This window comes from Alexandromys fortis, unplaced genomic scaffold (assembly GCF_014885135.2).
Source record: "Alexandromys fortis isolate MF-2015 unplaced genomic scaffold, M_Fortis_MF-2015_v1.1 scaffold_80, whole genome shotgun sequence".
Lineage (NCBI taxonomy): Eukaryota > Metazoa > Chordata > Mammalia > Rodentia > Cricetidae > Alexandromys > Alexandromys fortis.
In genome coordinates, this window is record NW_026068174.1 from 8,866,189 (window position 1) to 8,888,147 (window position 21,959).

The window sequence follows — 21,959 nt, forward strand, 5'->3', positions numbered from 1 at the left end:
TCAGAAGAGACTTTTCTTTTGAAACACTCTTTTTAGGGCTCCTTTCATGTCTCTGTTTCTCAGGCTATAGATGAAGGGGTTCAGCATGGGAGTCACCACTGTATACATCATAGACATGACAGTGTCCTTCACAGTAGAGTTATTAGCAGAAGGACATAAGTAGAGACCAATAATTGTCCCAAAGAACAGGGAGACCACAGACAGGTGGGAGCCACAAGTGGAGAAGACCTTGTGGATGCCTCGAGTTGATGGGACCTTGAGGATGGAGGAGACAATTCGTGCATAAGATGTTATGATGAGTAGAAAAGGAAGTACAACAACAAGCCCTCCTATGATCAATACCACCAATTCATTAATGTGAATATCAGAGCAGGCCAGCTTCAGTAGGGCAGATAGATCACAGAAAAAATGGGGAATCACATTGTTTTAACAGAAAGACAATCTAGTTAAGAGCAAAGTGTGCAACATGGCATGGAATGTGGTCAGTACCCAGGACAGCACCACCAGACTCACACAGAGCTTGGGGCTCATGATGCTGGTGTAATGAAGGGGGAAACAGATGGCCACATAGCGGTCATAGGCCATAGCCACAAGGAGGAAACTTTCAAGGTCTCCAAAAAACAAAAAGAAGTACATTTGTGCCAGACAGCCTGCATAGGAGATGAGTGGGACTTGTCTCTGTATGTTCAGCAGCAACTTGGGCATTGTGACTGAGGAAAAGAAGAGGTCAGAGAAGGACAAGTTGCTGAGAAAGAAGTACATGGGTGTGTGCAGATGGGAGTCCAGTAGAATGAGGATGATGATGATAAGGTTCCCCAGGACAGTGATGAGGTACATGGCCAGGAACAAAACATAGAATAGATGTTGGTGCTCTGGGAGGATGGGAAGGCCCAGCAGGAGGAACTGGGAGATGCCTGTTCAGTTGTTTTCAGGCATGATCTTTCTATAATATCTGTAAGGAAAATGGTAGGATCCGTCAAATTTTCAAATAAAATGATTATACCTCTAAGACATGTCCTTTAGGATAATTCATCCCACAGTCATCAAAATATTATTACTATAGGTAAGTTGCAAAATATTTTTATAACCATAAATGTCTTAATTGTTTTGTAAATTTTGCATGTTTCAGTATTACATCCTTTAAATTCTACTCTTTTGTTCATTTATTCATTTATTTGATTTACAACCTCACCTCAGTTTTCTCTTCCATTTCTCCTCAAAGTCCCTCCCTGCTCTTTTTTCTTTCCTCCATCCATTCCTCATCCGTTTCTAATCAGAAAAATGCAGGCTTCCCATGGATATTGATAAAACATGTCAGAACAAGTTGTAGGAAGACTAAGTGCTAAGTTCTACTTTTATATGAGATACAAAATCTATTAGCTTTCCTCTTAATTGCCAATTGGTTATGTGTCCTCAGTGATTATGATTTGCTTCAGCTCTTTCAGTTTCTTGCATTTGCAATATTTCCCAGGTCTTTGTGTGAACAGTCTCAATTTATGATTCTATATTTATCCCAAAGAAAATGTCATACATTTGAATGGTTTAAATTACCATATAGGACTCAGGTTGTATTTCTATTTTATCCTACAGATCTTTAATTTCTAAGGATAAATGATTTTCCCTAGAATGTGTCACAAGCATTGAACACACAGCAGATTCCAAATAAGACTTCCACATTCACCCTATTCCTTTGCTTACCCATCCTCCTTCAGCCTCTCATACCAGTAAAAGGAATCATGATCAAAGCAGAAATCAGAGATTTATTTCATTCATTCTTTTTTTTTTCACTATATATACCCCATCAAGTAAAACTTATAATTCCTAAACTTTATTTTCATTTCAATCACCTTTGTCCTAAATATTGCTACCCCAGAAAAGGGCATAATCTCACTTGGACTATTGAAACCAACTCTCATTTTGCCTCCCTCATTCGAAGCCTCAGTACTCTTTTCAAATGGCTTTCTTTTTCTCTTCACATGTAAAGTGGAAATCCAATTATTCTTCCTTGCTGAATGCATTGTTGGTGGATTTCACTGCACTTAAGATTAAAGCTAAATTTCTTTCAGGGGCACACTTGTCATTACAGTGCCCAGTCTTCCCTACAGCCACAGTCGCATTTGGTCACACAGTGACTCTTGCGCTCCATCTCCAGTAATGCAAGGTTTGAGGGTAAAGTTTTCAGTCCTCTGCTTTTCTAAACTGGTGTTCCTTCTGTGTAGAAGTTCCTTCCTACTGCTCCCACTCACCTGGATTACCATCTATCCTTCAGGTACGGTAGGTGTGGATTTCTAAGATAAATCTCCCAAGTCTGTCTAAGGTAGGTAAGACTTATTACCATTTTTCCATGGTACTCATCCTACAACACTCGGTGCCTTGGTCAGTTGTTTATCACTGATTCCCCCTAGGCTGTAAATCCATTAAAGGAAGTCATGTCTGCCTTTATACTGCAGCAGGAACCTCTTGCATGCTGACTATATTTAGGCAATATGCCTCTAATATTGCTTTTTGCACTGGAAATGCACTCATGCACTTTTAAAGACCCCAATTTCTATCAAACTAGAGTAACCACTGCTGTTAGTGTTTCTTTGACAAAGTTATGAACCTTAACTCTTGCCTATAATTTTGACTTCTTGCCAAATGTTCAAGAAGAACATGCCTATGAAAGTATAAGAAACTTACAGAATACCAAATATATTGGACAAAATCAAAAGTCCCTTGTCACATAATAATCAAAACACTAAACATACAAAATAAAAAAGGATAATATTCTGCAAAGGACAAAGGCAATGTGACATATAAAGGCAGATCTATAGAATAACACCCGACTTCACAATGGAAACTTAGAAGGCCAGAAGGTCCTGGTTTCTTAATGCTCTGCAGACACTAAGAGACCACAGTTGCCAGCCCAGACTATAATACTTAGCAAAACTTTCAATCACCATAGACGGAGAAAACAAGATATTCCATGACAAAACCAGATTTAAACAATACTTACTCACAAATCCAGCCTACAGAAAGTACTAGAAGGAAAACTCCAACCTAAGGAAGTTAGTTATCTGCTGCTGTTAAGGGAGGGAAAATACTCTTTCCTTACAGAGTTAGAGGTTTGCCTCTCTTGTACCTGAGAAGATCCCATCTCTGGTGTCTAGAGTGAATTACAGATGAGGTAGTTCATATGTAGATGCTGTGTGCAAGAGACAACAGCTTCATGCCTTCTGAGCCATGAAACTACAAGTTCCCTGTCTACAATTAATCTAAGGTGGTGCTTCTAAAATTTATAGTAAGTGAAAGACACCAGGATATCTTTTTTCCAACATCCCTTGTTTTCCTTCAGTTCTGACTTTTATTTTTAACTAACAGCCATAGAAATTCAGTTGCTGTTGTAAATGGACCAAGCTACTTTTAAATTTTCCCATCATTGGATTCTTCAGAAAATTTCAAGTACCATTCCTGAGAGACGATCTATTCAAAAATTTTGAAATCACTCCAATTGTTTTTACAATAAAACAAAGTTTCAGAACTACTGCATCAAACCTGTATGGATTACTGAACTAGTGTTACACTGATGTGATAGAGTTTGATAAGATTATAGTGTTCATGGGTATTAATGAATATTATTACTAACAAATATATCTGGAAATATTAGTGAAATGCTTAGGAAGATGTGAAAGACAGAGAGGTACAGAGTAGAGAAGTTGTCACATAACTCAACCCTGCAGAATATCATATAACCTTGGAAACTAGACTTTTGGGTTAGAAGGACATTAAAAGTCTCTTAGTCAGGACTCTTCCCAGCTCACCTAGGATGTCTTCAAGTGGCTCTATGACCCAATCCTGAGCCTGTTCCCTTTATTAACTGCAGGCTAGGAAGTAACGCCTCTGTGTTCATGATCTGTGTAACATCCCTGCTCTTATCTCCCATTCTACTCATTCCTGGGCCTAAGGGAACCCACTCCCAGAGGAGTCCAGATCCTTAAAAAACTCAAATAAATAAAAATTAATTAATCAGGACCTTTCTAGAACCAATTAAGAGTCCTGTAATAGGGACTGATACAGACAGCCCTGATTACATCTGGTTATTTTAGGGGGAGGGAGGAACTGGCATGAAACTCACAAATGGACACGTAGTCATTGATACCACTGGGGATTGGCAGCCTAGAACCTTACACAAATGGACACGTAGTTATTGATACAATTGGGGATTGGCAGCCTAGAACCTTACACAAATGGACACGTAGTCATTGATACCATTGGGGATTGGCAGCCTAGAACCTACCTTAGGGAGGGTTAAAAGGTACAGTCAGGAGACTTCTAAAGTACTTAAGCACCATAATATGAATGATTTAAAATATTATAATAATTCACACTAGAATCCATCAAATTTTATGTCAACATACTACAACAAAAATATTCCCATGTGATCCACTCTCAGTTCAGTCCAACTTGCTGTACACAGGCTCTAGGAGAGATACACACACTACTAACAAAGATTAGGTGTATACCGGCTAATTTTATATCTATGTCAATAAATAATAAAAAATAACTCCCTCAAATCATGTTCAATTACTTGTCAGGTCAATAACTTTTAAAATACTTTGGCTCCTTACCTCTCTAAGTGAAACTTAATGTCCTATCCTACTATTGTAATCCTATCATTGACCACAGAACCATGATGACATTTGTAATTTCCGATTTCAGTGCCTGTTCCTTGCACTTGGCTCCCATCTTCTGGTTCAGATGTGGCAGAGTTGCTGTATATAGTGATATGCTGAAACTTTCATTCCCAGGGAATTTATATGTTAGTTGGTCTTATAATCATTAGTTTGTTACAGATTTATTAAAATTTATTTTGTACATGGAAATATTATATGGTAGCCAAAAATTCTTCAGTATTATAAGCTCAATTTTTTGTTCTACCTGTGTATAAAATTCAAGATCTTCCTTAATAACGAGTATCATTCACCCCACAGAGAATGACAACTCTGCTCTTTTATAGTATTTTACAGAAGTATTATGCTTTAGTTATGAAATATTTCCTCAAATGTGTGTGTTGAAGGTCTATTTCCAAAAACAGTGTTCAAAAGACTGCAGATGTGACAGATTTTTACATCCTTGACATAGTCAATGGATCCATCCAGTGATGGACTCATAATATGATGTCATTATGGAGAGACTGAAGAAAATATAATGTAGATTTATTTGGAGGGTACTTCTATTTGGAGGCATACTTTTGAAGGGTACATTTGTTTCTATTGCACCATCTCTAACTCTTTGCTTCCTGGTTACCATCACGTGGGTACTTTTCTTCTCTTATATTCTTATATTGATGTATCACCTCAGTGTGAGATCAGAAATGTTAAGTCAAGTGGCTATGGACAGAAATATCTGAAATCATTAGTAGAATAGCCCTTTCAGCATTTAAAAAGTTTATTTCAGCTCTTTAAACATACAATGAAAAACTGACCAAAGGAACAGACACAGCTGAAGAGTATCCTCAACTTCGGTATCAGTGAAACTGTTGCTGCATTCCCCAGGAGAAGAACACACCCTTTGGGAACTATGTACACTTTATATGCTACCGTATGTTTTCCATCACAAACCTTGTATCAGCCACAGCAGCAGAACTTTAACCAGGTGAACTTGACAGCACCTCACCTCCATCTTTCTGAAGACACTCTCCAGTTTTTGCACTGAGACCTCTCTGGATCAGAGAGAAAAAAGTTGTAGTAGATTTCCTTTTGCAAACACTGTTCTGATGTACTTCTTAAAAAATTGATTTTAAACAATAAGGCAGGTGGACTGGGGTCCTTTTTGCATATAGATATTTTGTACCATAATTAGGTGCCTCTTTGGCCAATAACTCTATTAGATGCAATACTGTCCTGAAGGTTTCTCTACAAATTTATGGTAATGACCTGTTGCTGAAAACAACACCAATATATCTCATGGAGAATCAAGCTGGTGCCTAGATAGACTACCCATACTGAATATGTTCATGGCACCAGAAGGTACTCTGCATTCTACTAGAAAGGAAGGCAGACAGCAACTCAGCTCTAAACCTTTGGATCTATAATGGTGACCTGCCTTTATGATACGTTGCTGCAATAGTGGCACAAAAGTTGTGATTATCTGATTGTTTTTTATTTGTTTGTTTAGACAAAGCAAAACAAAAACTAACAACTTGAGACTGAACAAGGCTACCCAATAGAAAGAAAAGAGCCCCCAAAACAGACACAAGAGTCAGAGACCCATTCATTCACACTATAAAGAGTACCATAAAAATACTAAGCTGAAAACTAAGATACATACACCGAGAACCAGATGCAGATCTGTTTTCCTGTGTTTGCCCTCTCATTTGATTGAGAGGACTTTGTTCTCCTGGTATCCTCTATCTCCACTGACTCTTACATTTTTTCTGCTTCCTCATCTGTGAATTCCCTGACCTCTGAGGGGAGGTATCTAACGAGGACATCACATTTAAAGCTGTGTGTTCCAAGGAGTCTCCCTCTGAATAATGTCTGGCTATGGGTCTCATCATAGGTTCCCAAATGTTGCAGGAGGAAGCTTCTCTGATGATGACTGAATAAGACACTGATCTATGAGTAGAGATGAATATCATTAGGAGTCATTTTATTGCTATTTTTTTCTTTTTAGACTAACAATATTTTGTTTTACCCTAGGGTCTCTGGGTTAACTTGTCTCTGATTCTTGGTTACCCAAGCAGTGTCAAATATGGGTTTCTTCTCATGGAGTAAATCTTAAGTCAAATCAGACATTGGTTGGCTAGTCTCACAAGATCTGTGCCACCATTACCCTAACATAACTTCAGGCAGTTAGATTATAGGTCAAAGGTTTTGTGGCTCAGTTGGTGTTTATTTTTTTTTCTTTTGGTAGCTTGCAGAGTACCTTCCTGAACCAAGGACATCAAAACATAGGAGTAAATGCTCTACGTAGGCACCAATTTGACTTCCCAATTTTCAGTGAGTTATTTGAATGATATCCTGAGCAATGGGTCTCTGCTTTCAGTTTAATGAGCACCACCCACTGTATTTGAAACAGCCTTGGTTGTTTGGGGATTTCCATGGGAACTTCTTCATTAGTTTTAAAGTCCATTCTATGAGTGGAACCTGGGATTAGACAGGCCATGGAAATAGGGGAAAATCAAATCTATTGCTCTGCTAGATAAAAATCGCTAGCTATCTAATGAGTCTTAACAACATTCTGCTATATCCATAGATCAGTTTCTTCTCAAATTGTGAGACTTTGCAGCACCCTGTACTAAATGGATATTTCCATTAAATCCCTTTCTTCAGATCTCAGAGACCTTTGTAGAAGAGGAGGAGAAAAGACTGCAAGAGTCATTGGGAATGGAAGACTCTTAGGAAACAAAGCCTTCCAGACATAGCAGAACTGATGTACATATAAACTCCCAAAGATTGTAACAGTTTGCCTAGGGCTTCACAAATCTAAGTCAAAAAGGATCTAAGCACTGAGAAGGAGCAGTGGGCATGATCCCCTGACCCTAACCTGAAGTTATCTCTAATTGACAACTACTCAAAAAGGAAAAATTCATTTCCTCCAATGGAGCCTCTGTGGGTATCCAAACCACACTAAAGGCAGTCCTCAAGCCCAGTAGAAGGCAAGCTAACAAAATAAATAGTATCTTTTGGAAACAATTTTTTTTGCCTTATAATGCTTTTTCTAGGCATATTAAAAACTTGTTGGTCATATGTAAAACTACTAGGTTTTCCTTGTTTTTGTTTCCAATTTATGGGTTTTATGTTGCAGTAGTTTCTGTACCACCCAGTCCTGCAGTCATTCTGTCCCAAAGAAAGACACAGTATTAGCTCAGGCTTCTTAGTAACTAATTCTTACATCTAAAATTAGCCCATTATTCTTGTCTATGTTAACCATGAGGCTTGGTACCTTTTATCAGTAAGGCATTCTCATCTTGCTTTCTGTATCTGGCTTCCTCTGTGTCAACTGCAGACTACATCTTTTCTCTTCCCAGAATTCTCCTCTTCTCATTGCCCTGCCTATACTTCTTGCCTGGTCATTTCTCCTGTACTTCCTGCCTGGCTACTGGCCAATCAGCATTTTATTAAAACATTACAATATAAGTGACAGGATACAAGACCATTGTCTCCCAGTAGGTTTTATGCATGTGTGTGAGTACGTGTCTTTACATGTTGGGTGAGGTTTTTATACTTTTTATTTGGGTTTCATTTTTCTATTTTTAAATTTGCCTGTTTGGTTTTTAAGGGACAAGAGAGAGAGTGTTAAATTGAATGGATGGGGAGGATCTAGGAGGAATTGAAGGGTAAATTGTAATCAAAATATATTATAGGAAAAATTATTTTCAATAAAAAAGGATAACAACACAAAGGGCTAAAACATACAAAGTTTGTTTTGAGCTTTAATTGTCTTTATATATAAGAGTACACAATCAATTTGTACACAATAATCCTTGTTGAAATTGTAATTATAATTTGGTTGAGTATTGAAATCAGTGTTTGAAGAGACAACATCTTGGCAAAATTTAACTTTACAGTCTAGGAAAACAGTATATCAAAATATTTATTAAGCCTTTTTTGTCTTTAATGTAATTAAAGTTCACACAGAGCTCTGCAGCTGGTCTGATTTCTGAATGTTAACACCTGGCTTTGATCTGCCTTTTGAGAATGCTACCTTTTGTGTTCATTACCTTCTGTTTGAAGCATGTAAATATATTTATTTATTTATTCATTTAAAAAGAAAACAAACTATCTTCTCATTATAATACCAATCCAATTTCCCACTCCCACCTCTCCTCCCATTCCCTCCACATATCCTCGCACCCCATCCCGATCCAATCCTCAGAAAGGGTAAGGCACATTCCTTTGGGGGAGGTCCAAGGCCCTCACTACTCTATCTAGGCTGAGCAAGGTATCATCCAAAGAGAATAGGTTCCCAAAAAGCCAGTACATGCAGTAGGAATAAATCCTGATGCCACTGCCAGTGGCCCCTAAGTCTGCCCCAGCCATGCAACTGTCAACCACATTCAGAGGGACTAGTTTAGTCCTATGCTTATTCCTTCCTAGTCTGGCTGGAGTTAGTGAGCTCCCATTAGCTGAGGTAAACTGTTTAAGTGGGTGAACCCATCACAGTCTTGACATCTTTGCTCATATTCTCATTCCTCTCACTCTTCAACTGGACTTTGGGAGCTCAATCCAGTGCTCCAATGCAAGTCTCTGCCTATGTTTCCATCAGTTGCTGGGTGAAGATTCTATGGTGATATTTAAGATATTCATCAGCTTCACTACAAGGCAAATCAGTCTCCTCTATTGCTTAGGGACTTAGCTGGAGTCATCCTTGGGGATTCCTGGGAGTTCTCTAGAGCCAGGTTTCTTGCTAACCCCGTAATGGCTCCCTCAATCAAGATATCTCTTTCCTTGCTCTCATCTCTGTCCTGTCTCCTCGACTATCCCACTCCCTCAAGTTTTTCTGGAAGTATGTAAATCTTATCTGAGAGTTTCCTAAAAGTTCAACTCTCAGATATGCAAAACTTGGCTATGGGAGGACTCAGAAAAAAGATGTCCTGTGACTGGGAGTTGCTTTGGAATTTTCTCTTTGGGGAGATTCAGATAAGAGGTTTTGGTATGGGGAAATTGACTTGCTAAGGTGTAAATTGTGTAACAATAAAAACGTCTTTTGCAAAGATACAGTCAGTCAGTTCACCAGAGGCTGACTCCCCTGTTGTAGTGATGAGGTGAGCAGGCCTGCTTTTCATCCCGCCCGGCTCTGGCACAGCTAGCTTTATACCCAAAATAACAACACACAAATTATATTCTTTTAACCACTGCCTGGCCCATTAGTTCTAGCCTCTTACCAGCTAATTCTCACATCTTGATTAACCCATGTTTGTGAAGCTAAACACAGAGTATCAAGTTTTCATGGTAAAAAGTCAAGTTTAAGGACTTTATATTCTTGTAAGACTGAAGAGGAATAATTATTTGAATTTAATGCATTTCTGTCTTAAATTCTAAAGATTCTTGTCTCAGTCTACAGCACAGCTAGGAAATCTTAATGAACACTGGGTCAGTCACATGCAGGCAGGGCTGGCCTTGTTTCAGGATGAGGGCAGGCATGGCTTTCCTTGCACGAAGCTTACACTCTGGCAGCAATAGTTGGGAACTAATGATCAGGGCCATTGGTAGCTGTGAGATGACTCCAGGTGCTGTGGACCCATGGTAGCAGGCTTTACTGTGTGTAGGGACACAAGAAAGGTTTAATTCAGCATAAATCATTTCATATTCTGAAAAGATAATGTGGACACAGAGGAGAGGATGTGTTAGACAAGGAGAATATCAAATCAGAAACTATGGAGACACAAACTTCAATTTGAAGTACGGTATTGATGAAGAGAAGAATACAGGCACCAGGTGAGGTTTTATTGGACTGCAGAGGTTTGTAGAAGTCAGGTAATTAAGTATTGATTGAATACATAATATTTTGGAGATTTTTTTTTGTCTCACACTGCTTTGGCTGGGCATTCTTTTAAGCCTTATTTGTATTTTGTTTTATATGTTATGGTTTCTGATTGGGTGTTATGTATGTTTTCTGGGCTTTTTGTTTAAAACTTTGTCTTTTGAAGCATGATTAATAAAAACTCAGAGACAGATATTGGAGTTCAACCTGAAGGTCAGAAAATCTAAACAGCCAGCCACTGGCTCTTCCTTTGACCTCAGTCTGAAATGGCAATCCTGCCTCCAGGAATCTCAGAATGAGACTGAGACTGAGAACCATCTCCTTCCCATTTTACAATCCTGTCTAGTTCTGGGATTAAGGGCATGCACCACTACTGCCTGGTTTCTTTTTCTTAAATTTATTTATTTATTGTGTATACAATGTCTGCCTGTTTATATGCCTAAAGGCCAGAAGAGGGCACCAGATCTTATTACAGATGGTTGTGAGCCACTATGTGGTTTTTGGAAATTGAACTCAGGGCCTCTGGAAGAGAAGTCAGTGCTCATAACTTCTGAGCCATCTCTGCAGCCCACTGCCTGGTTTCTAAGGCAAGCTAGTGTGGCTACTGGGATTAAAGGTGTGTGTCATTGCTGCCTGGTCTGTAAGGTTGGTCAGTGTAGCTGTTTTACTTTTCTGATTTTTAGGCAAGCTTTATTTATTAAAATGCAAATGAAATGCCCCTACATTTCCCCCTTTTGACTAAAATTAAAAGGCTATAACTAATATAAGAACAACTATATACAATACATGAAGATAATAAATACATAAAAAATATCCAGTCCATTTGCATTTAACAAATTCAGAGAAAATACTCCAAGATATAACTCCATATCTATACTATCTTGGTAAGTCCAAAGTCTTGTACATAATTTTCTTTCTATGATATCCCTCAGACATCCAGGAAGAAAATAACATTAACTGAGTAAACAGGAAGTGTAAGTAAGTGACTTCCAAAAAAATGTGAGTAATGCCTGGATAGTCACCCAAAGTTCTTCTGCCTTGTTGGGGCATTTGTCTTTGGCCTATAGGCATAGCAAACCCAACAGATTTTTCTGTAAACAGAATATTCTGAAGGGCTATTCCTCCTTGTCTTGACAAAGTTTGGCGGTCACTTTATTTTATTTCCTGCTTGTCTAATTAGGAGAACACACTGTCAGCAGTCAAGGCAAGGGCATTTTCTTGCCCAGTTGCTTACTTTTGGCACTAAGAAAGTAAACTCCATGTAGAGTTTTGGTGTAGGAGGTCCTTCTGTCTATGTGTTGCTTTTATTGGTTAATGAATAAAAAAACCGCTTTGAGCCTATGGTGGGGAAGAACAGAACTAGGCAGGAAAAACTAGGCTGTATGCTGGGAGAAAGAAGGGCAGAGTCAGAAGAGAAGCCATGGAGACAGACACTGAAAACTTTGCCCAGTAAGCCACAGCAATGTGGTGATACACAGATGAACAGAAATGAGTTAAATTAATATGTAAGTGTTAGCCAATAATAAGTTAGAGCAGAGCTAATGGGCCAAACAGTTATTTAAATAATATAGTTTTTTCTGTGTCCTTATTTTGGGTCTGAGCTGCTGAGCAGCCAGGAACCAACAAGCATCCATCTTGCTACAGAGTTTCTTCAATATCCATTATCTTCTATGAAGTAGATTAGTAGTACCAGAGGCAGACATGTCTCATTGTCATAAAAAAGAGCCTACACTATTAAAACATCTTAAATACCATATTCTGTAATCTCTGAAGTGCTTGAAGATGACCTGTCTATCTAAAATAAATCTTTTTGACCTTGAAAACATACATAATGTGACTCCAAGTTCAATTATAATAGGTGACTAATTACTAACCTGCATTTTCTTTTTATTCTAAACAGTTGGTAATAATAATTTTTAAGGACAAGAAATCTGCATTACATTGTTAAATGAGCAGTATAGGTATAATACCTTGAACAAAATTAGAAATGTTTCAACAAAATTAATCCCAAATTTGTATCAATATACAAAATTTGGATACAGTATATAAAAGTCCAATCCAATGTAAAACATTTAAAACTAGTAGTTATTTTGTAAAAGTAGATCCAATAAACTACCTTTTTATTTTATCATATCTATATCCTCCCTTTAGAGTAGATTCAATAATTCAACCATTTATCCTATCATATCTATACCTTCCCTTTATAAAAGTAAGATTATATCTATATTATCCCTTTTTGTCCAGAGTAGATTTAATAACCTACCCTTTTATTCTATTCTACCAAAATCCTCCCTTTTATTCTTTTCAAAACAAGAACCTTGAATCTAATTTCCATTGTTTGGCTTTTTCCTGACCATTATCCATAACAATTTGTGAACAAACAAAAAGACAAACATCCATAATCCATTTTTTTGGGAATGTGGGCATAGTTTTCTGGGCTACTTCATACTGATTGGGAGCACTGCTAATGTTTTGGGATTAAGTGCATGCACAGATACCACCTGGTTTCTATGGCAAGCTAGTGTAACTACTGGGATTAAAGGTTTGTGTCATTACTGCCTGGTCTGCAAGACTGGCCAGTGTAGCTGTTTTATTTTTCTGATTTTCAGGCAAGTTTTATATTAAAGTACAAATGAAATGTCACTACTGCCTTGTGCTTTATATACTATGGTTTCTGATTTGTGCTGTGTAATGTGTTTCTGTATGTGCTTTTTGTAAGTTTTCTTTGGTTTTCTTTAAAGTATCAGGTTTGTTTTTTAAAGACAAGGAGAAACCAGCATGGAGTTGAATGGATGAGAACTATGTGGAAGGAAACGGGAAGAAATCATAATAAGAATATATTCTATGAAAAAAATCTATTTTCAATAAAAGAATAACTGCACCATGAAAAGTTAATTTTTAATTGCTCTACATGTGAATTTTAAAGTCACACAATCAATTTGTACACAATGATTATTTTTGAAATTATGATGGTAATTTAAATTGACTATTGAAATCAGTGTTTGAAGAGATAAACTCTTGCCAAAATTTAACCTTACCACTCAGGAAAATAGTATATCAAAATATATCTTAAGCCTTTTATGTTTAGTAATTTTCAGTTTTGATTTTACACACACATTACTGTATGATGGAATGCCAGTGTTCACCAATGAGATTTCTGCCTGCGGATGCAATATGATCAGTTGCTTGATAGTCCTGCTGTTATGCCTTCCACCAATGGTGGCCCTATACTCTCAAATCATGAGCATAAACAAACTGTTTCCTTGACAGCTTCATATATAGTGCAATTTAGAGACTTCCACCTCTGACTCTTCCTTAATAAAGACTTACTGTTTCTGCTCCCTCCATTTAGTCTTAGCCTGACTGTATTAAGTGGAAAATGATAGAGATAGCCAGTTCACAGTTTTAAATGATATGCTGCCCCATGTAGTATGATGAAAACTGAATGCTCTCAGTCTCCATCTTGTAAGTGACACAAATAATCACTTCATTTAGCATTTGGGTTAGACAAAGGGGCTCTTCAACCATCTTTAGTACCAATTCAACTCTTGTGCTGTGAAGCCTTACACAGGGAGGCTCATTATAAATCTTCAAATGAGGCTTACATAACAGTCTAAAATTATATCTCAGTGCCTATGTCATTCACCTTTCTTGCCTAGGTTACATAGGCATTTCAATAGTTCTCATGATCAAGAGTAGAAAGGTGAATGAAGTATGTAATATGGTGAAATATTTTTGAGAGAGAGAGAAATATAGAACCACCAGATGGCTTTAATTATGGTTAGCTATTGTAACCAAATTGTTACTATTAGTTTCTATTAGTCTTTATTGTGCTTAATTTGTAAGTGAAACTTTACCTTTGTCAATCTTTTATGGAAGAAAACGTCACAATATAAAATTTTGGCACTACTGTGGGTTTCAGGCATCCTTTGAGGCACTGGAATGTATTCTCCTGTGTGAGGGAGAATTTGAAGCATTTTAAATTGTTGCTTACATAATATTTAGTGATCGGGAAATTTTTTGACATGTAATTTCAGATTTGTATCCTGTGAGGTTCTGAGACTGGTAATTCTAGAATGCATTCTCAGATTCTCTGGAATTTTGCATGAACTACTGTGTTGCCTATGGGTAGCTTAATCATGTACTCATCAATATACAAATAGTTTGGTTCTTTTTCTCGTTTTTCTTTGTTTCACCATGATAAAAGGATTAAGTTTCCAAGACTTAAATATACTTTGAACAATACAAAAGAAAATACAGCTATCAGAATTATTGGGAAAACAGTAAACATTATTCACAGGGAAATTTATAGAATAGAGCACTAACATTGGAAAAGAAAAAAAGACCTAAATTGTGTTAGGAACTCAAGGGAACGAAGAAAAATTACACACACACACACACACACACACACACACACACACACACACACACACACAAATCCAGACAGAATCGATTAAAATTGAAAACCAAATGTTAAAGACAGCCAATGAAACCAAAAGCTGGCTTTTAATAGAGTCATTAAAAAAGAAGCCATTAGTCAAACTAAAACTGAAGAAAGGGGGCAAAAATCATGAGGATGAGAAATGAAAGAGGAGGCATGCTCTGTGTGCCAATAAAATTTAGAGTAAGAAAAGAATACTGTGAACAATTCCATTCCCAACATTGATAGCCTAGATCAAAGCACCATTTTTTTTAAACCCAAAGCACTTACAATTACTTCAGTGGTTTTCAAATAGCACACCCTTAGCTGACTTGAAACCTAAGCTGGAGTTACACATAGATCCTGGACATTCCACATACAGTAGAAGGGTAAGTATGCATCTGACTTTCTCTTCATGTCTATCTTCCCTTTGGCATGTTCAGGAGTGATCAGTGGCCATCATCAGCTCCCACCTCAGGGCTTTGAAAAAATTGGTCCTAGATCGGTCCTGGATAATTGCCATATCTCTAATGAGTCATGCTGGAGCTGGACTCCGCTGGGATGCAGAGCCCTTGGGTCCAGAGATGGCTAAAAGGAGACATCTAAGAAGGTGTTGACTACAGAGTTTGTTTTTTCCTGTTCTTTTAAGGAAGAAATGCTTAAGACCAGGCTCTGAAGCAGGGACCTTAATACACCCTCAATCATCCTAGATAAATTATCAGGAGGTACCTTACTTGTTTCCAACCTATGGATCTTTCATTTCTAGATTTATAACAGTTTGACTGGGAGTTTTCAGGTATGTTAACATTCCTTGCCATTTCTATACGTTGCAACACTTTGCCATAATGTATAAATGCCTTGTCCACAGTTGCATTGGTAATCATTTTGATAATGATCGGGTTTATTACAGCCTTTTTCTATTTCAAGCTAATAACAGCTCTTTAGAGTAGGTGCCATTGGGTGCCATTCTGGAGTTCCTAAGCCTTCTTTTAGTACATCTTTTGCTTTGGAAAATTAGTACACTTTGATCAGATCAAAAATAGCTTTGTCTTTACTGGAACACTTCAACCAGCATGCTGACATCACGTGAGTGTCCATTTATAAAGTTGACTACCATCTTCAAACCAGAGATAGTGTTTTCAGAGAATCCCACAGGAGTTGCATCTATATTATCTGCTAGAACTGTATCCATGGGAGATTCTCATCTATTATTCAGGTCAAGAATTTTAAGTTTAAAAATTGAAGAAGTAAAGTCCATTAGATCAGCAGCAGCAAGCTACACAGATGACCTTTGCTTTGTAATCTCTGCGTGTGAGACCACCTAATATGGGCTTCACTCACTCATGGAATATGAATAATTATGAGAAACTCATTGCGCGATTTCCCCTGTATTGCTCTTTCCTTTGTCATCAAACATAACGTCCACAAGTTAAACAATGAGTGCAGCTGCCCTAATGACCATCAGCATGATGGAGACCGCAGTAACTGAGCTCAGTCAAACAGCGTCAGTGGAGAGATTTCCCACCTCTTTGTGTGTCATCCATTCTCTTCTGTGTTTTTTTCCAGTTGGATGTGGAACTCGGGGTCTTGGGCATGCTAGATAGTGACAGGATCACTGAGGTAAATCCCCAACCCCTGTCTCCACATGTTTTGGTGTTTCTAATTTCTTATTTGCCAGCTTTGATATAGACTGGGGTTTGTTAGACAGAGTTGTCTAGATAAAAAAGACCAGGACAAGGAACTATTTAAAATACAGCCTACATAATTGGAAATTGATAAGTCCAGTAGCTGTGGACTGGAAACCCTGGAAGAGTGGAGGTTATAGTTTTAAATACAAAACAGTGTGGGTGATGTTTCCTAAAATACTGTAGTTTTTCTCTGTTTTTATTTCATCTCTTCAGAGGCTCATTACAATATGAGGGCTTAGAGTTACTTCCTCTATGAGTTACTAATTTAAGTGTTAATAATGTTACAAAACACATTTATAGAAATATTCAGAACTATATTTTGATCAAAACTGCTATCAAGACATATACTACTTCCTACAAAAATCATCACACTCAGTGGTAAAGCATGACTATCTGAAGGTGAACTTAAGTGAAGGATTAAACTTCCCTTCTGCTTCGTATTTGTTTGTTTTTGGTCTTCAAGAAATATCCATCACAATTATTTTCTTACATCAGTATCTGTAGAGTCATATAAACTGAAGCATAAAATTTTGAGTCATTGTTATTTTGAAAAGAGCAAAACATCTTCACCACCTTAATACTTTTTATAAATATGATCATGTATGTGAAATTAATCACAGATTATCAAGTTTTCATGGTAAAATGTCAAGTTTAGTGACTTTATATTCTTGGAAGACTGAGGAAGAGTAATTATTGAATTTAATGCACATTTTGTCTTAAATTTGAAAAAGTCTATGTCTCAGTCTACAGAATGGCCAGGAAGTCTTCATTTACACTGGGTCACATCCAGGCATGACTGGCCTTGTTCAGGATGAGGGCAGGCATGGTCTTTCCGGCATGAATTTACAGTCTGGAAACAATAGCTTTGCTTAAGGTCATAAGAATCTGTGAGATGACATCAGATACATGGTAGCAGATCTTACTCTGTGTAGGGACACAAAAAGGCTTAACTTAGCATATGCCATGTCATATTGAGGAAAGATAAATTGGGAAGAGTATGTGACAGATAAGGAGAATATCAAATCAGAAATTATGGAGACACAAACTTCAACTTGAAGTACAGCATTGCTGATGAGAATAATACAGGTACCAGATGAGGCCATATTGAACTATAAGAAGTTGGTACAAGCAAGGTAAGCAAGTATTGATTGTGCATATGATAGGAATTTTGTCCATAAGAATGAGATTGTTATCTGAAGAATGTTTCAGGAAAGGGAGGACTGCATTTCCACCTCAGAATGCCTGTGTTGGTTAAACATACTGAAGATAATAGTATTGAGACATGGGTCATGGTTTGGAATTGAACCATGGTTTGGAATTGAACCATGGTTTGGAATTGAATGCTGACTTGATATTTCAGAAAAGAAATGGTGACCTCCAATTCTAAGAATATGATTAGATGGTTTTGAATTCCTGGATAAAAGGAAGATAAAGATGAGAATCTATATAATGTGATAGACATAGTTCAAGGTAAGAAAAAATAAAGTGCAATAAAATTTATATAATGGGTCTTGAATTACTTTTTAAAATTTTCATTAATTAAAAAAAATACCAATCCAAGTTTTCAATACATCCCCTTCTCCCATTCCTCCACATACCCTCCCACCCTACCCCCATCTAATTCTCAGAGATGGTAAAGCACTGCTTTGTGGAAGGTCCAAGGCTCTCCCAACTATATCTAGGCTGAGCAAGGTATAAATCCAAAGAGAATAGGTTCCCAAAAAGCCAGTAGTACATGCAGTAGGATAAATCCTGGTGTCACTGCCAGTGGCTCCTCAGTCTGCCCCAGCCATGCAACTGTCAGCCACTTTCAGAGGGACTAGTTCGGTCCTATGCTTGTTCCTTCCCAGTTCAGCTGGGGTTGGTGAGCTCCCATTAGCTCAGGTAAACTGTTTAAGTGGGTAGACCCATCACAGTCTTGAATTCTTTGCTCATATTCTCATTCCTCTCACTCTTCAACTGGACTTTGGGAGCTCAGTCCAGTGCTCCTATGCTGATCTCTGCCTCTGTTTCCAGCAGTTGCTGGATAAAGGTTCTATGATATTTAAGATAATCATCAGTCTGACTACAGGGCAAGTCAAGATTGTAGCCCACTCTCCTTTATTGCTTAGGGTCTTAGGGTCATCTTGTGGTTTCCTGGTAATTTTTCTAGAGCCAGGTTTCTGCTAACCCTATAATGGCTCCCTCAATCAAGATATCTCTTTCCTTGCTCTCATCTCTGTCCTTCTTCCATGTCAACTATCCAATTCCCTCATGTTCTCCTCAACCCTCCCCTTTTCCTCTCCTCTTCTCTTTCTACTCTCTATTCTCTCCCTGCCCCCATGATCCCGCCTTTTTTCAGGAGATCTTGTCTGTTTCCAATTTCCAGGTGGGTTTATATATGTTTTTCTTTGGGCTCACCTTATTACTTAGCTTCTCTAGGATCATGAACTATAGGCTCAATGTCCTTTGTTTATAGTTAGTATCCACTTATGAGTGAGTACATATCATATTAATCTTTTTGGATCTGGTTACCTCACTCAGGATAGTGTTTTCTAATTCCATACATTTGCATGCAAATTTCAAGAGGTCATTGTTTTTTAATGCTGAGTAGTACTCTAATGTGTAAATGTGCTATATTATGAGAAACAAGACATGGAAGAAAGATGTTGGAAGAGAGAGGAGGTAATTTCTCTTGGGATTTTTTTGAGCCTTTGATGCCTGTTAAAAAGACCAAAGAAGATTATTAATTAGCAATGAGGTAATGAATTCTATATGTTAGAGATTCAGCTAATCTGACTTTTAAATGGTACTCTAGCAATCAAAGTGTTAGTGTGTATTTTGGGACTTTCCTAGAATTATGAGGATTGTGTGTACAAAATTCTTTAAGAAAATTCATAGAATAAAACTATATGATGGGCTGAACTATATATAGTTTCCTAGAATAAGAAGGCAGGTAGGAAATAGATATGTCAATACATTTTGTGTATCAGAAGCAATTAGGAGTCATTAGGCAATACTAGACTATTAGGACATGCTAAAGCAATGTTAAGAAAAGTCATTCATGCCTGTAATGATTGGACATATTTTGATGTAGAGATTACAATTATTATGGTGAGAGTAAGATTAACTGCTGTAGAACTTTCAAAATGCCATGTGTGTAACAGAAATGTCTGTTTTTCTTATGTATTAGAGATAGATTGGTGGGTTTCAGCAGCATACACCATCTCTTACCAAGGACAAGTGAAAAAGTTAAGCTATCAAGATTATTACATAGTATAGTGAAACAAAAATTATAAAAATTAAAGAACATAAAAACTAAAGAAAAATTAATTCAAAAGTAAAGAAATGAGAAAAGACTAGAATTGGCTTATGATCTCATACATATTGAAACATTAAGATATTTCATTACTTTTAATTATTTTTCTTAGAGTCTTTGGAGGCATCATGAGTCGAAACAACCAAAGTGTCATCTCCCAGTTCCTCCTCCTGGGCCTGCCCATCCCCCCAGAGCACCAGCACCTGTTCTATGTCCTGTTTCTGGCCATGTACCTCACCACTGTCCTGGGGAACCTCATCATCATCATCCTCATTCTACTGGATTCCCATCTGCACACACCCATGTACTTGTTTCTCAGCAACTTGTCCTTCTCTGACCTCTGCTTCTCCTCTGTCACAATGCCCAAATTGCTGCAGAACATGCAGAGCCAGGATCTAACCATCCCCTATGTGGATTGCCTGACACAAATGTACTTCTTAATGGCTTTTGGAGATATGGAGAGCTTGCTTCTAGTGGCCATGGCCTATGACCGCTATGTGGCCATCTGCTTCCCTCTCCATTACACCAGCATCATGAACCCCAAGTTCTGTGCTAGTTTATTGATGCCATTGTGGATGCTGACCATATTTGATTCCATGATGCACACCCTACTTGTGGCTAGATTGTCTTTTTGTGAGAACAATGTGATCCCCCACTTCTTCTGTGACATATCTGCCCTGCTGAAGCTGGCCTGCTCAGATACTTCTGTTAATGAGCTGATGATATTTATCACAGGAGGGCCCATCATTATTGTACCATTCCTACTCATTGTTATGTCTTATGCAAGGATTGTCTCCTCCATTCTCAAAGTTTCTTCTGCCAAGGGCATCTACAAGGTCTTTTCCACTTGTGGTTCCCACCTGTCTGTAGTGTCTCTGTTTTATGGTACAATTTTTGGTCTCTATTTCTGTCCATCAGCTAATAACTCAACTGTGAAAGAGACTACCATGGCTATGATGTTCACAGTGGTAACTCCTATGCTTAACCCTTTTATTTACAGCCTGAAAAACAGAGACATAAAGCAGGCTCTAATAAGAGTTATCTGCAATAGGAAAATCTCTTTGTAATGATAGCATGTGGAATTTTTATCTATTTTATGACATAAATGTACTGGTATTAACATTTAATATTAGATGTTGTCCTTCATTATGTACAGGAAAGAGCATGCCATGCAACTGTTCAATTAAAAAAAAAAGAGAGGAAGTTTAGTAGAGTAGTCAAGAGAAGAAGGAATGCCTTTGATATCAGCCTACGTCTTTCTCCTCACCAGCATTTGCTCCAGATATTTTCTGGAATAGTAGGGTACAGGTGCTATGAAGTGGAAAAGGGAAAATCAGAGGGAGGGTTTTAACTGGGGAGGGAAGAGGATAACATAGAGAAAGAGGGATGAAACAGAGATAAATTATACTCAGGGTGCTTGAAAAGGCCGTCGGCAAGCACCTTAGTTCTTGACCATATTTATAAATGCATATATAGTGTATATGAGTGTGTATATATATTTTTAAAATAAAGTTTTGCATAATTATATGATAATGTTCCTCACTAGAATCACAGGCTACCTAGCAAAAATTCCAATGATAGACATGGGGAACCCCCTTTCAAGTTGTTGATTAACTGAGGGCAAGAGGCTCCCAAAACAATACAGGCTATTACCTTTGTCCTTGATTTCCTCCTAGACCTTGAAGGTAAGATTCTATTGCTGAAGAAACCACATATTTCAGACATAATAGTTGGAAGAATTGAGCTAGAACTGACTCAGAATCCCCCTCCTTGGGTACTAGCTCTTGTAGGATTGGAAGGTGCTGTGCAAGATGCCGGGGGAGAACAGCAATCAATAGTCTTACTCCACTAAAAGTTTGTTAACCTCTACAATGAGAAGCAACGCAATGTGTCTTAGTGGGGAAATAGTGACACTTTTATCCTGAGAGTGACCAACAGCTCTTTAATTACATAAACATTTTTATTAATAGGAAGGAATTCAAGCCTGGTTCTTGAAAACCTAGCCAGTCATAGGAGCAAAAGGCAATCCAATACTGTCATCTTAAAAAAAATTCTTTTAACTTTTATTGATTTTTCATGGATTTTA

The 21,959-nt window shown here is 37.7% G+C and overlaps 1 protein-coding gene and 1 pseudogene across 1 annotated transcript; one reads left to right on the top strand and one right to left on the bottom strand.

Moving 5' to 3' along the window:
• On the bottom strand, window positions 1-936 carry LOC126492346 (olfactory receptor 1468-like; annotated as a pseudogene).
• A 19,065-nt stretch (window positions 937-20,001) lies between these two features.
• Window positions 20,002-20,940, top strand: LOC126492347 (olfactory receptor 1468-like). Its single transcript, XM_050128708.1, has one exon. It carries the CDS (start codon window positions 20,002-20,004, stop codon window positions 20,938-20,940), a length of 939 nt encoding a protein of 312 aa, XP_049984665.1.
• Window positions 20,941-21,959: the final 1,019 nt, after the last annotated feature.

Excerpts from the sequence above, each read along its gene's own strand:
- LOC126492347 (XM_050128708.1), top strand. The coding sequence starts at position 20,002 with ATGAGTCGAAACAACCAAAGTGTCATCTCCCAGTTCCTCCTCCTGGGC.